Source organism: Pteropus alecto, unplaced genomic scaffold (genome assembly GCF_000325575.1).
Source record: "Pteropus alecto unplaced genomic scaffold, ASM32557v1 scaffold50, whole genome shotgun sequence".
In the NCBI taxonomy this organism is placed as follows: domain Eukaryota; kingdom Metazoa; phylum Chordata; class Mammalia; order Chiroptera; family Pteropodidae; genus Pteropus; species Pteropus alecto.
Window position 1 is genome coordinate 11373919 of NW_006431918.1, and position 16434 is coordinate 11390352.

At 39.1% G+C, this 16434-nt stretch overlaps 1 protein-coding gene across 3 annotated transcripts in view; it reads right to left on the bottom strand.

The window, feature by feature from the left end:
- The window catches only part of SMAD1 (SMAD family member 1), a 68354-nt gene that overhangs the window by 7588 nt on the left and 44332 nt on the right, over positions 1 to 16434 (bottom strand). For all 3 annotated transcript variants that reach the window (XM_025042955.1, XM_025042956.1, XM_006906286.3), the window contains exons 3-5: positions 10021 to 10278; positions 7135 to 7251; positions 3969 to 4190 (exon numbers count right to left, since the gene is read on the bottom strand). In XM_025042955.1, the coding sequence (XP_024898723.1) occupies positions 3969 to 4190; positions 7135 to 7251; positions 10021 to 10278 (597 nt within the window). The remainder of the gene's footprint in view (positions 1 to 3968; positions 4191 to 7134; positions 7252 to 10020; positions 10279 to 16434) is intronic.

Below are 16434 nucleotides of genomic sequence, written 5' to 3' on the forward strand. Positions count from 1 at the left end.
CAATGCCATGATGAATGTCTCTGGATCATTTTTGATAATATCCTTAGGAGAGATTCCTGGAAGTTAAATCATTGGATCGAAAGCTCTTGATTCACTTTGCCAAATGACTTTCCAGAATACTTGTATCAACTTATACCCACACCAGTAGCATATGGGTGCCTCTCTCAGATTACCTGTGGCAGTATTGAGTCTGAGATTGAAACAAAAACAAAATCTCCCTATTTTAGAGCTGAAAGACAATATTGTTTTAATTTGCATGTGAGGCTGGATATGATTTCATATGCTTATTAGCCATCTATGTTACTCTTACGAATTTACTATTCATATTTCTTACCTACTTGTCCCATTGGGGTTCTAGTATTTCTTAAATTTTATGAACTGTACATATAAGATAAAAATAATTTATTTCTTATTTGTTTCCCCATTAGTCTTTTAATTTTGTTCCCTGTATTTTTTTTTAACCTACATTAGTCTGAAATCTTTAGTCAAATCTCTCTTGTGCTCTTTTCTGTTGCTTTTTATACTTAGAAAATTTCTACCTCTCTGATCAAATAAATTTTCTTCTAGCTTCCTAATAGTGAAAAAAATATTCAACTCATTAATTTATTTGCTTATATGGAATGAGGTCAGGGTTTCTCCCCCTAGCTCATCCAAAGTTAACTTTGTGATTGGAGGACCATTAGGAGAATATTGTACTGATTTGTTATGCATCACTTAACATACATTAAAAATTTAAATACAGTATAGTCTGAGTTTAATTTATTCTACTGTTTTGTCTACACAAATTTAATTGTAATTTCATGTTTTATTAACTCTAACATCAAGAATATATTTTTTACTCTTCCATTAAAAAATTTATTTTCACTTGTTTATAATATTCAGAATACATTTTTCAACTTTCAAAAAACATCACATTGTGATTCTGACATGGATTGTTTTAAATTATAAATTAAATCGGAAGAATAAATATCCTCAAAATGTTCTCACAATATTAGGTCTTCTCTTTAAGGAGCCTATTTATTTATTCGAATTTTCTTGCTCTTTCAGTAAAATTTGGTTTTCTTTATATAAATATTTCTTTACATAATATATTGCTAGTTCAGATTATTTCCCCCTAAATTATGTTTTCTGTTGCTGTTGGGAGTGTAATTTTCCCCTCCAGTATATTTTCTAACTGGTTACTGCCAGATTAAAGGAAACTGACATATAATTTCTAAAAACATTCTTTAGAGGTTTCTAGATAAACAATCTTATCATTTGAATCAACACCATGACCATAACTGACATGGGAGAAGGAAGAAAGGCACTCATAAACTTCTGGTAAAAGTGGAAATCAATGAAAGCTTCCTGGAAAGTAATTTGGCAAAATACATCAAGAGCCTTTTGACCTATGAATATCACTTGAAGAATCTATCCCAAGAATATCAGCAATGAATTAATCATATCATCTGTAAATAATGATCATTTTGTCTTATTTCAATTATCTGTAATTCTACATTTGAGTATACTATTCAAAGGATCTGGAAGAATTTTAAATAACAGCATTCCCAGAATTCTTATTTTCTTCCAAATTTTTAACAGGAATGTTCCAGAATACAATGGTTTTTTACTACTTTGGGGCAACGGTCAACTTTAGAATTTAATGAAAAATATGTCCCTCTGTCCCGAATGTATATAAAATTGTGTTTATCTATAATTTCAGGGGTTTACAGATCATAGGAACATTTCATAATTAAATGTGTAGTTTAGGTTTTTTTTCTTTAATCATATTAAGGAACTATCTATCAATTCCTGTTTAAGAGGTTTTTGTTTTTTTTTTTTCCCGGGATTAAATGTTAAACTTTATCTCAAATGTCTTTTAAGCATCTATTACTCTTTTAATTTGGTCCACTGTTCTAAATTTCATAAGAGGTCATTTTTAAATACTTTTACTCTGGAAATAATTTCAAACTTATAGAAATAGAAGAAACAACAAAGAAAAATGGAACAAAGAATACCCAATACAACCATCATCCAGATTCATCCATTGTGACCATTTACTCCATATGCTTCATCATGTGGCACCTCCCTACCCTACATTCTTCCACACACACCCTCATAGACACATACACACATACACATATACACGCACATATTCAAACACAGGATCGTTTTATGTCTGTGTAACATATCTTCCTGAACTATTTTATCATGGCCCTTTACCCTCGAATGCTTAAGTGTGTTATTTCCTAAGAATAAAGGAGAGTGTATTACATAGCCACAGCACATCAGGAACGCCAGTCCATTAAGTACATTAACACTTCAATCTAGCACTCATATTCTAATTTTACCTGTTGACCGCGATAATGTCCTTATAGTAATCTTGCCCCTGTCTGTTACAGGATCATGTCCAGGGTCAGGTTATCACACAGGTTATAATTTGGAACATTCTCACACCTTTGTCTTTTGACATTGATAATATGGGATAATACAGTCCTTTCTCACCCTTTTTAATAGAACATTCCTTATTTGGGATTTATGTGAAGTTTCTTGATAATCAGATTTAGATCTGCATTCTCAGCTGGGATTCTGCATACGTGATGTTATTCCCTTCTCAGGGTATCACACTTGGAGGTCTACACTATCCATCTGTCTCTCACTGGTGATGATGATGTGATCTCTCAGTCAAGGTGTTGCCAATTTTTCCACTGTATAATTACTGATTTTTATTCTCCCTTGAAACTAATAGGCAGTCTGTGAGGAAACACCTTATGACCATGCGCCCATTAATGATTCCTACCTGATGGCGATGAAATGATGACTTTCCAACTTTGGCATTCACTCCACATTTATCAATCAGCCTTCCCCATTCATTCATTTATCTATTTATTATTGGTATGGACTTAGGAATTACTATTGTTTTTCAAGCTGTTTAAAATTCATTGCTGTACTTAATTATTTTGGTGCTCAAATCTTCCTAGAGTTGGCCAGTGCCAGCCCCTCCACGTTGGCTCCTACGCCCCTATCACTTTCATAAGCACTCCTTTCTGAGGGAACAACATGTCCAGGCTCATCCTAAGCCTTCCTGCCCCTGCCCTGGAGTCAGCCCTTTCTCCAAGGGGCCCTGCCCGCCTCAGGGGGAGACGGTGTTAGAGAGGGTGATCTGAGCACTACTTGTGTTTATTGCTCCTGAGTATTTCTGCCCCTTGGCTCTTTCGGCAGGCAGGTCGGAAACCACTTGCATGTATAGCTACATCTGCATACGCAGACACATGAGATCATAAATATATGCATATTATTAAAAGCATGATTTCATACCAATACCTCCACAGGGTTTATTTTTTTGCCCTCCTCCATACTTATATGTCTCTTATTTCACAGTGGAAACCCAGGCTCGCAATACCACCACACAATGAGTTAGTTATTTGCTTACTATTAAAATATAATCTAAAAGTTTCAGAATTGTTTCATTCATACTGCTACTAAATAATCGAGTCTACTAAAAGCAGTTCAGGGTTTGTTTACAATCACTCTACCCTACCCATCTCAGACAGAGGATACATAGCCAAGTACTAGACACATAAGTTCTTTTGGATTAGTTCTATCTTTTTTCCCTCCAGCGAGTTATGTTATCCATTTAAAATACATTAGGTTTACTTATTTTAATTTGCTTTTAGTTTTAGGCTGGAAGCAAATTTTTAACAGTGATTCTATTCTGCAGCAAAACATAAGCTAGATTAGTGCGCACAAATAACAAATCACTATTTCAGCTAATTACTACCAATTATTATGAGATGCCAGATCACAAAAACCACTGATTGGAAGGTGAACTTCCTAATAATACAAACTGGGAAAATATTTACAAACTGTAGCAATTACATATTATCTGCTGTTTGCTACACTACTTCGCTACAGGAAAGACCAAGCACCTCTGGGGGCGGGAACAGGGACACGAGACAAAAGACAAAGAGGTCACAGCGAGAACTCACCTTTTCCGATATGCCGCCTAGTGTTTTCAATAGTGGAATTCCGATTAACGTTGGATAGCAGCCCAAGACAGAAACGGTTCTTATTGTTGGAAGGATCGGTGAAACCGTCCACCAACACGCTCGTGGAGGAGGCATGGAACGCTTCGCCCACACGGTTGTTGAGCTCGTAGTAGACAATGGAGCACCAGTGTTTTGGTTCCTCATAAGCCACCGCCTGAACATCTATAAGAAAGAAACGCCTACGGTCAACCACGGTGTGCGCCCTGGGCTCCCCAAAACTGAAACTGTGTTGGAAAACTGGCTCGGGATCATGGAAAAGCAACTGCTATTACAATGCATATAGTTTATGATGTCTAAAGTGGGACATTCTCCTTTCAATGGAAAATAATTTTCTCCAATTACTGTCAGATAACCAAAATGCCAGCTAGGCAAGCATATCCACAGCATGTGCTGAACACTCACAATGGGCTACTCGTTCTGCAATAGACCCAACTGGAAACCACCCCCATTACAGCCCCTGGCTCCTCATTTAAAGAAACGCAACAAGTGGTAAGTGAAATGAAAAAAAAAAGGAGGGGGAGGAGGACGACAGAGGACAGGAAACATGCCAAAGACGCTGGCAAAAAAAGGAATCACTTTCAACAAAGCCTTAGTATGCCCATGCTTTCTCCAAGCAATGAAAATCAGTTTCTAATTATTGATAACAAGTTACTTTACTTCACATTCAGTTGCCAATAACTATCACAGCTACAGCTCTGCTCCAGTCCTCAAACTCAGGAAGAAATCTTGCCAGCTGGCTATTCTTACAGAATGAATCATATCTCTCTCATCCAGATTTCATGCTAACTTCCTTATATTTGCTTTAAGTCATGCAGAGCAGGTGTGTTTTGTCTCTCCATTCCCAGAATGGGCCAACAATGGAAATTACCCAACTTTGCTGACAGGATGCAGCTTGTTAAGTCAAATCTCTTAAGACTAACAAATCTCCAAACAGAACATGCTTCTAAACATTTGCAACTAAAAGGTTCTAAAGATAAGTTCCTTCTGTAGTAAAGCCTCTTACACCACTGTGTTAAAGATTCCAGGAATACAAACATATCTACACAGTATGCCAATACGTAATGATCTCGGGTTTATGAAGTACAGTTGTAAAAAAAAAAAAAGAAAGAAAAGAAAAAATCTGCATTGGAGACAGAAACTGTAACTGTTAAGGGAAAAGTACTTCTGCGTCCTCCACAAATATTAAAATGCACTTTACTTTAGAATTTGGTAAACAAGAAAAATGATCATTAAGAAAAACACACAAACATTGGCTGTTTTATACACTGAAGCAGGAGGGCCAAATACAAACATACACTATCTTCCTTGTTTGCTAAGCAACTATCCCTTGCCAATTTGCTGTTTCAAAGAGCAAAATTTTAGTTATTTGCAAGTGCCAAATCCTAAAAAAGTCTAGAATACCATTAATAAGAGAGCTTTTATCAGCTATCAAGGTTATTCAAAATAGTATTCATCTAGGGAGGTAGTTGACAATTTTTTTCTATAAAAGGCCAGAAAGGGGCCATCTGGTCTCTATCGCAACTATTCAACTGTGCCCTAATAGTGCAAAAGCTGCCATGAGTAATAGGTAATGAATGAATACAGCTGCATTCCAATAAAGCTTTATTTCTAAAAACAGGCAGCAGGCTGAATTGGCCTATGGGCTGTAGTTTGATGAGCTTTGCCCTAAGAAAACCCCCAAAGGGAAAAGAAAAACAAAAAAAGGCTAACATTCCTTCCTCAGGAAAATATTAACTGTAAACTTATTCTAATGGGGGGAAAAAATTAAACCTACTTAAATGAAACACTTTAAATCAATTTAAAGGTCTGTTTCCTGAAATCAGACATTTTAGACCGAACAACAATAGTTACAGGGGCCACACGCTCATATTTGCATAGAAGTGCTGCGGCCGCTCCTTCCTGCTGTCCTGTTCCCCAAATAAAAACCCCACAGACGTGTGAGACAGCAGTTGTTTTCCAACCAGAGTCTTTGTTGGCTCATCATGATATGTTTGAGAGGATGTTCCAGAGATGATCAGGAACCATAAAATGCAGCGCCAATAAAAAAGATACGAAAATCTGTTACAGATGAAAAGGTGTACACTATACATCTAAGAAAGGTTCTTTCGGTTCATCATCAAATATTAAGAACTTACACAACACAAGCAACTCTGACAAAGTCTGAGGTATCTCTGATTTCAATAAAAAAAAGTTGATAAGAATGAAATAAGACATACTTGGTAATAATCGAATTAAATTTTAACTCCAATTTGCATAACATTTATACAAATTCAATGATCCACGCCACGTGCTGAGGGCACCAGTGAAGCACTTCCCTCCATGAGAGGTTATTTGGGAGCAGTTTTATTCCACGGTGTGGTCGTGACTTCTTCTCCCAACACTTCTCTACCTGGGTTCCCTGCCCCCTCAAGCCTACTCCACATGCCACCGGGCCCTGGGGGAGGATGGCATCCTCGCTCCGAGGGAGCCAGGGAGTACACAGAGCGAGGCGCACCCTCCCCCAGGGAGGGAGGGAAATGTTTGGTTCCGCTTAAAGTTCTTCCAGGTGAGAAGAGGGACAACATGTGCCTCGTTCCCTTTTTGTAAAAGGTTAGAAACCACTACATATAGTAAGAAAAGAACAAATGCTCTGAGTTTGTTCCTGTGGCAGCGACACGTAAACGAGGGCTAGAAAACAGATGGGGCTTAAGAATACCTATCCCGACTACGAAAGGACCTTTTGGAAAGCCTCGTTCCACGAACTCTAATTCTGGAAATCCCCAGTGGAAACTACTTCAGTGCTGTGTTATGCTCATTGTTTCTCAATACTCCTTTGTCCTTCATGGAAAGCTATTCTTTTATTATCAATTCAGAATTATTGAGTATTGGAGCTCTGAACAGATGACTGCACAATTACGCCTCGGCCTTTATCAGTTAAATCAGCGTGTTTGTTCTTCATATAAGACTGATTTGTAATCCAAGGAATTCTTTCTACAGAGCTGCCCTTATTGGGCTCTTTCTCGAATAGCTATGTCTTTAATGACTAATAAAAATTTGTGAGCGAAAGTAACGTTTGGACAGATGAACTTTAGACTCTAAACAGGGAATATGCTGGAATTCGTTTTACCTCCTCTGCTGACTTCCGGGGGCAGCGAAGGTGCCATCATATTTGTGTCCATGGGCTGAGAGCCATCCTGGGCCATGGGGTCTTCAGGAGGCAGGTAAGCAGGTGGGGGCGTGTCAGCTACGAAGTTTAAAAAAAAAAAAAATGACTTTTTTTTATCCTTGACAGACACACATGCTTAAAACATATACTCTCTTCTGTGCTGAAATTCTTAAGAGATTAAGTTGTCACTTCAACTGCCCAATCAGAAGGTCAGATGCTACAGACACTGGACTTGACACACACTTTCTGAAACTTACTACCATCTCATGATGTTATAGAATTTTAGTGAAGATTCAGCGAGAGGAAAAGCACTAACTGCCAGTTCCAGAAGCGGTTTGCCTCCCTGGGATCATGCACTTAAGTGCTCAGAAGAGCACTTAAACTTGCTTTCACACTGTCCCCCTTGAGAGGACCTCCACATTTTGTAGTTTCACTGGTGATGGAAATCTCAAAGCCACGTAGGACTTCTTATAAGGGTCTCCTGCATTAAACTGATGGGCTCGTAGGAATTTACCCACTGGGTTTCATTACAGCCAACCTACTGACCTAATTTCCCAAGAATTCAAGCAATCTGTTAGGACTACCTTCTCTCTGTCTACTTAAATAACTACTCGTTTTAAAATCCCTAGTAGCAGAATAATAGGATACACATCAGTTTATCACAGCTACCTTCTACTTATATGAAGCTCATAGCCAGCTGGCAAAGAAGAGGCAATACGATTTTTGAAACAAAGAACACTAACACAAGTCTTCTATTTTCTTAAATAAAATAAAAGGTATGGGTTTCCCATAAAACACCCTTTGTGATGGAAAAAGAAGTTCCTCAGTAGCTATCAGGAGCCCATGGAGCACATACGACATAGCAGGAAACAAAGTTTTACCTTAGGGAAGCACGAATAACTTGCTTAAGTCCTCTACACCAGGGACCCCAACCCCTGGGCCACAGACAGGCTCTGGTCCCTGGCCTGTTAGGAACCGAGCCGCACAGCTCAAGGTGAGCAATGGGCAAGCGAGCGAAGCTTCACCTGTATTTGCAGCCACTCCCCAGCGTCACCGCCTCAGCTCTACCTCAGATCATTGGGCATTAGATGCTCAAAGGAGCGTCGGTCCCTGGTGCCAAAAAGGTTGGCGACCACTGCGGACCACTCAGGGCAACTGTCGAAGGCCAACAGGTAGTAGTAGTGCTCCTGTGCTTTTCAGAGATTCCCAAGGCTGACTCTCCAGCCGAATCACAACCCCGAGTTTTCCACTGTCCAGATGCTAATAAGCAAGTGCTCAGAGGACAAAGAGGGCTGTGGGACCTTATCCGAATGCCTTTTACACCCTTTCTCTAGCTTCTTTTAATTTGGCTTCTTCCCTGCAGCTGGAACACTGACTCGGCTTTACTTCCAGCCAGGAATGAAGACAATGAACCTCCTCTGAGACCAAATTCAACACATTTCTGCAAACAAGCTGGTGAAAATTTCATGGGCAATCTATGGCATCACCACCACCAAAAGGGTCCAGATAACTATTGGTGGTGTCCACTATTCCCACAGGTACCTCCTCCCACGCCCAGCAACTTTCTCTTCTCCATATTTCCTCTACTTGGCCTGTCTTAATCCCTGACAGCCAGGGGAAAAGTGTAAATTCCAGCAATAATCTTCAGTTTTTCTACTCTTGGCTTACCCTGGGTTTGCCACTGTTCAAAAGCCTTCTGAAGCTATCTATTCCCCCAAATACCTGTTCATCAAACACAGTGGGTCTGGGGAGGGGATGGGGGTGGACAGGAAATCACTAGATGATATTAGTTTGATTTTTAAACTAATTAATCTCCCACTCTCATCTTAAACAGTTTCGGACTGGAAAACAAACAAAACAATGCAAAATAAATAGGTTTAAAATAACAGAAAGCAATAAATATACCAATAAAAGATAGCAATATCAAGTGTGGACCACTTTTCAATTTTTGAGGATATACCAAGCACTGTAGTTGAATTCAAATTTACTTAAACATATTTCCAGTGGCCTAATAAACAGTAAGCACATGTCCTGTTTTATTCCTCATTTTCCCTTCTGTAAATGTTAATAGATGTGAAGTGTACCTCTGTTTAGAGTATCTTACTTGAGGTCTACTGGCAAGAAAATTTGGCGCTAATCATTTTTATTCTCTTAAGATGCTTGCTTATTAACCTATTAACTTGAAAAATACAGTGTCCTAATTAATCATTTATTTTGATAAACATTACACCATCGGTTAAGGCTAAAAAAGGAGGATAATTGTTTTCTGTCTTTGCTAAGTTAAACAAGCAGATGGTTTCCAGCACTTCTGTTGCAATTCCTTTGTTGTTAAAGTACATGTTTCTTGGGATTACATCACCACTTAACTGAATTTAATTAAGGAGGGGGCTGTGATCCCTCAGGAAATATCTTTTCTGAGGTTGCACTTACAGAGGGTTTTTTTTTTTTCCCATGTATGAAATGATGCTGAGACGCAGACTGTGTTTCTCCTAAAGCACATGTGTAAATGTGTGCCACACTGTTTTTCTTCCTCTTTTATCAAGAGCAAAGGCTGTAACAATGATGCCACTCCCACAAGGATGCGGCTGTTTTGCAACCTTTCAAAAGTAAAAAATAAACTGATTTAAGCATCTGTGCCTGAGGAATAAAACAGGACATGTGCTTACTGCTTGGCTACGATGTCTCCCTCCTTTCCCCCGAAGCGAGTCCCGAGTTCCAGAGCACGGCGCCCTGTGGCAGAGCGGAGAAGCTCTCGCCATCTCTCCATTCCAGGTGCACCGGCCGCTCCCTGACACTGTGATCACACCGTGATCCGACCGCGGAATGTCGCCCGACACCCCGACCTACCTGGCATCTGAAAAGGGCTTCCTGGGTCTGAGCTGGTGGGGGAGTGAGGGTAGGTGCTGCTGCTGCTTCCTGGAGAGTTTGGGTAGCTGCTGTTTGGAGAATGAGGAAACGGATGGCTGTTGGGTTGCTGGAACGAATCTGGGAAAGTGGCGTTAAGTGGCATGTGAGGCTCGTTTTGTCCTAAGTTACGGAACTGAGCTAAGAGGCTGTGCTGAGGATTATATTCACTGTGTCTTGGAACCAGCACTGGAGGAAGAACTGGAAAAAGGGAAAGAAAAAAAAAAAAAGAAGACAAAAATGAAAATCATGAAAATCTATAATGATGTCACAATAGAGCTGAAACATAATCTGTAAGCCACAGCAAATTATCTGAACCTTGTCCGGCTGCCAACTCAAAAGCACCTTTCAAATGAAAAGCCGTTTTTCATTTAGGAACAAATGCAGTAAGAAAACAGTCTCTTTAGAATCACTGATGACTTATGCCCAAGACCTGCGGCATTGACAAACTGCTCCAGGAAAGTTTGCAAAATACATTCTTTTAGGTTAAAATGTTAAGATTCCTCTATTCTTAATTTTTTTCATTTACTAAAAGCCAAAGCACAGTTAAAAACACATATCACTACCGACAATTCCACTTTACATCCCTGACTGACAAGATTTTACATTTGAGTTAATAATGTTTATTGAATGATATAAGTTATTCACTGCAAATGTTTTAAATGGACACGCTGACTCGCTTTCAACCAAAAGGAAGCATAGTAAATGAAGTGAGGAGAGTAAGTGCAGTGAGCAGTAAAATCCAAGAGCCAGTGAAGAGTTGGACAAAATATGATGTTTCGTGGGACAGATTTATGTTGTGTCCTAGCAGTGAGTCACAGTCACAGATAGCTTAGCGATGGCGACGTGGTCTGAGAAAGGCACGGTCAGGCAGTTTTGTGGTTGTGTGGACATCGCAGAGCGCACGTACCCAGCCTGGACGGCAGAGCCCACCACTGTAACTGTATACGCTGCGCCTTCGCAGGGCCCGCAGTGTGGCGGGTTCATTTACCCCAGCATCATCGCAGACAGCGGTTCCTCCAGCTAAGACGTCACGACGCCTATGACGTCACTGGGAGGTAGGAAGGTTTTAGCTCCGTTATAACTTTTGGGGACCACCAAAGTACATGTGGCTGAACAGCTGTTCTACGGTGCATGACCAGGCCTCATGCACATCTTTCCTCTAAGGCTCTTATCTCGTTTGCTCACTTTTCGGTAATCCTTGTCACTATCTGATTAAAAAACAAAAACGAAAAACCCACAGGTCATACAATCCACGTTCTGCTGACTGAATATTTAAGTATAAAGGCCAAAAATGTGTGCACCAGTCGAGAAGGAAAGAAAACAACTCAAGTCTTTCCCCAAAGCTTGGTATGATAAGAACCTAAGGAGTTAATAACATGGTCAGAAGCCTCCAGAGGCAAAGCCACTACTGAATGCAAAAGGAAGGGCTGGCTAACAGAGCCCTAACCAGGGCTAGAGCCACAGCTTCCTGCCAGTCGCAGATGGTTCTCCCAGTAATAAAGGCCATTCGGATGCCCACTGTCCCTGTGGCCTTGGCTAGAAAGAGAAAAACAACCCATTTGGTAAACTGCATGGGAGGAGAGAGGAAGAGACGTAAAATCTGTCATTGTTGCTGGGAGTTAGGATTCAGAACATATTTTCACAAAGAAACAATATTTAGTGGCACTAGGAATTAAGTAGACTTTTGTGAGCTTTCCAGAGATCTATCCATCATTTCTAACATTTCTACAGAAAAAGAGTGCTCTTAACACTTCGATTATCACTTATTCATGAGCTGAAAATCGTTTGGGTAAAGATAAGTTTTTGAAGGTATTAAAATTTCTCATATGCTGTCTTAAAATTTCCATAATTCTATAGTAATAAGATTTGCTGATTTCTCTAATATTTGACCCCTTAGAAACAAATCTTTTTAGCATTACAAATAAATGTTATTTTCTTTTTGCCCGGTGATTGAATCTACGGAAACCGAGTCATCAAAAGAATAGTTCCTCCCCCTACCTTTCAACAGCCATCTGAAATGTAAACTACTTTGTTTTGTTGAACAAAAAACTCCTGATAGTCATAAAGCCCCCGCTTCCAACGCCAATGGAAATCTTTATTCCAAAGTAAACCCATGCTACAAAATAGCTCAATGCCTTTAAATTACTTATGCAATCCGACATTCTCTTTTCCTTTTAGCTGCTGCAGCTTGAGTTGCCACTTCCCAACTTGCCTTTTTTGGTCATCTAGCTGTAGCCTCGATTCTGATTAGTACCTTTAAAAGGGGCGCAAACATTGGCCTCTCAACCCCTTCCCCTAAATGCAGCACCAGACAGCATCTCCGCAGGGTCCCTTTATCGCACTCCCCAATACCCTCTCCCTCTCTCTCTCCTCCCCATCCCCCTCATTCCCTATCTCTCATTTATCTCTTCCCATTGCAGCAGAAGCAATGTACTTCTGCACCCCGAGTGGGTGTTCTGCAGTGTTCCTGCAGTAACTGCTGTGCGGTGCGTAGCGGTCTGGCTGGAAGGCACAGTGCTGTCCTCTGGGTGCATTACGAGAGAGACCATCCAGCTTTTGCAGACGCCCTGGAAAGTGAGCCACCAGATATAACAAATCGGCACCCTACAGATGAACTTGACAAAAAAAATAACCTTTTTTCTCACTTCTGATTATTAAGATATTTTGCCACTGCTGATATAGGTACAGGCATCTTTTAATAAACTTAAAAAATGTATTGAGGTATCACACATCAATACTAAAATGCACAAATCTTCATATAAATGGAATCATATATACTCCTGTGTCTAGCTTCTTTGTTCAAAAGTTTATCTCTTTAGCATCTTGCTTTTTTCACTATCTCCTAGAATTTACTTTATTTTAGTTTAGAGAGGTCTCCCTATTTGTTTTTACAGCTAATAGCACCATAGTTTATTCAACCAATCTCCCATGTCTGGGCATTTAGGCAGTTTACAGTATTTTACCATTACATATGATACCGCAATGAATAACCCAGGGCATATACACTGCAGTAGTATTCTATGTGTATCTTCGGGTATCTCCACAGTAAATTCCTAGAAGTGGAAATACTGAGTAAAGGGTAAATGTAGGTATCATTTTGTTATTGTCAAGTACCCCTTACTAGGGCTGTATCATTCTGCATTGCTACCAGGAACATATGAGACCTTTCTCATATAGTTCCATACATGTTCAGGTCTATTTTTAGTCATTCCAGTCCATTCTAGTCTATGGCCCAGTACCACTTTGTTTTAATTATAGAGGCTTTATAGTAAGTTTTAATATCTGATAGATTAGCCAGCTCTCACAGTTCTTCCTTTTCAATATTTTGTTTATATGCGTTATTTTTCCATATGAACTTTAGTTATCACCTTGTCTACCTCCAGCAATAAAAGATTAGGATCACATTATATTTATGCATTAACTCAGCAAGAATTAATATCTTGATGATGTTGAAATGTTCTAGCCAAGATACAGGAAGGTCTATTTCAGGAATGTTCCATAGTTACTGTCTGTGTTGGTTTGCTTGGCCTACCATAACAAAATACCACAGAATATGTGCTTAAATAATAGAAATTTATTTGCTCAGGTTCAGGCGGCTAGAATTCCAAGATCAAGGTGTTGGCAGGTTGGTTTCTCCTGGGGCCTCTCTTCTTGGCTTGCAGATGACCACTTTCTGTTTTCACATTGCTTTTTCTCCTAAGTCTCTCTATATGTCCTAATCGTCTCTTCTTATAAGGACACCTGTCAGATTGGATTAGGACGTACTTCAACTGCCTCATTCTTTTTAAAGGCCTCATCTCCAAATATAAGTCATATCTGAAGTAGTTAGAATTAGGGCTTCAATATATAAATTTTGGGGAGACACAATTTAATCTATAACATTGCATATAGGTTTAAACGTTTCTTATTAAATTTATTCATAAGTATTTTATCTTTTCTGTTGCTATTTTAAATAGGGTTTTCTCTCCCATTATATCTTCTAATTGGTAATGATTTATATATATGTAAGTTTCTGATATTTCTGTTACTTTTATACTGACTACCTGACCGAACTTTTTGTTGTCTGATTGTTTTATCATTGATTCTTTATAGAGTTCTCCAGGTAAATGATCGTGTCACCTTCAAATAGATACAGTTTTAACTTTTTCTTTTTAATTGTTTTCTCTTATCTAATTGCATTGGCTAATAGTGCCAATACAATGTTAAAAAGGAGTAGAGACGCTTAACTTCCTTGACTTATTCTGCTTCCCCCTTAAACTGACTTTAGGACTCTGTGTGTGTGTGTGTGTGTGTGTAAGGAAGTATCCACTTGTAATACTGTTACAAATCCAGTGCAGAAGTATTCCTCAAGTTCTCGTACCTTTAAAACATTTTTTTGTAGTCTTGATACATGCAAAAGAATTTGGCTTGCCCTTGATTTCCTTAAGTTTCTTGAAAATACTTTTTTGCTATTGCACATTTCTGTATGGACTTAGAATGGGAAAACTCATAGAGACAAAAGGTAGAATAGTGTTTACCAGGGGCTGAGGGGAAGGAAAAAGAAGTTATTGAGTTATTGTTAATCAGTACAGGGTTTTATAGGGGATGATGAGAATGTTTTGGACATGGACAGTGATAAGTTACACAACTGCTGAATGTATTTAACGCAATGGAATTGTATACATACAAATAGTTAACATGATAAATGTGATGTTATGCATATTTTACGATAATTTTTTTAAATTAAAAGTATTGATCATACCAAGTGCTGGCATGAGGAATTCTCAGACATTGCTCGCTGGAATGTAAAACGGTACAACCACATGGACATTTGGGCAGTTTCTTATGAAGTTAAACCTGTACCTACCATATGACCCAGCCATTCTATTTATAAATATTTACCTAAGTGAAATATATCTACATAGAGGTGTATATTTAATTTGTGGTAGCAAAAAACTGGAAACACACCAATTGTCCATCAACAAATGAATGAATGAATAAATTTAGTATATCCATTCAATGGAATACTATTCAACAATCAAAAGGAATGAAATATTCGCATAACATGAAGTTCAGAATAATATGCTGAAAGAAGGTAGACAGAAGAGTACAAACTGTATGATTGCATGCATATAAAATCTGGAATACGCAAACAAATGTATGTGACAGAAAGCGGATCAGTAGTTGCCTGGGGATGAGGCTAAGGGCTGGAGGGAGAGACTGCAAAGGTGCAGGAGTAAACTTTAACGGGTGACACATATGCTCAACATCTTCACCGAAGTAAACGTCAGTGACAGAAGAGAATGAATGCGCTGGGGCTGCCAGCAGCTCCGCCGGAATCGCACAATTACGTGGAAATTTTGCTTTATCTTACCAAACTCACACACATTTTATGTTCTATTCCTATTTACTTCTCATATATAAAAAATGATATCTTAAGTAGCTTACAATCAAGTAAAACTGATATTCCAGAAAGATATACCGTGTTACCTATGGCTTTGAGTACTCAGTACGGCACGCTGAGTGTGGGGTGGGTGGTTGAACCCTACTTTAAATGTGTAGACTTCTTACTCCGTGTCATAATTGTAACGTTATTGATTTCTCAGAAAACTATAGGAGGAAGTAGCTGGTAACAGCAAGGAAGGAGATGACAGATAAGATATAAGACTAGACTCCAGATCTAAGTGCATTTATGTAGAAGCAAGGAAACACTCATCAAATCGACTTTAGGCGATCACCACGCCCCACAAAATTCACACTAACACTGCTACCACCACAAATATTTTCTATAAGCCTGGAACCACGCTGAGCACATTAAACCACCTTGCAAGTAAGGGTGCTTAGGGGTAACTTAAAGTCACGCAGAAAGTATCGAGAGGTGGGAAGCAATGAGCACGCTCAACTGCGATGTTCCGTACTGCCTCAAAGACTCGAAGTCTCCAGGAATGCGAAATGATGTTCCACAAAGCTTGCTGAAGACATGGATGAAGAAAATAAACTCCAGAATGCCTCTGGATAAATTAAACTTAAGGTCACTCAATTTAAAGGAGAAAACTCTAGTCTAATTAAAGTTCAGTTCTGAGAAGAATTTAACTCTCTGATGATGCATAATAAATGAATCATTATTAAATCTGATTTGTGTCGTCTGACCACTTGTAGGACAGTCCCAATTTGTACCTGTTTGTCTGATGGACTTATTAATAGGTGACCTATGTCACTCTCAAAAGTGTCCTGGTTTGGACAATAAATTATATGGTCATCCAAACTAGAAACAATAACTAATTAAATTCGGGAGAGGAAAGAGATGGGTCTAGGGTCTGGAATAGCTGCTAGCCCTGGAAAGAAGCATCGGTGTGGAAGAGAAGAGACACGCGG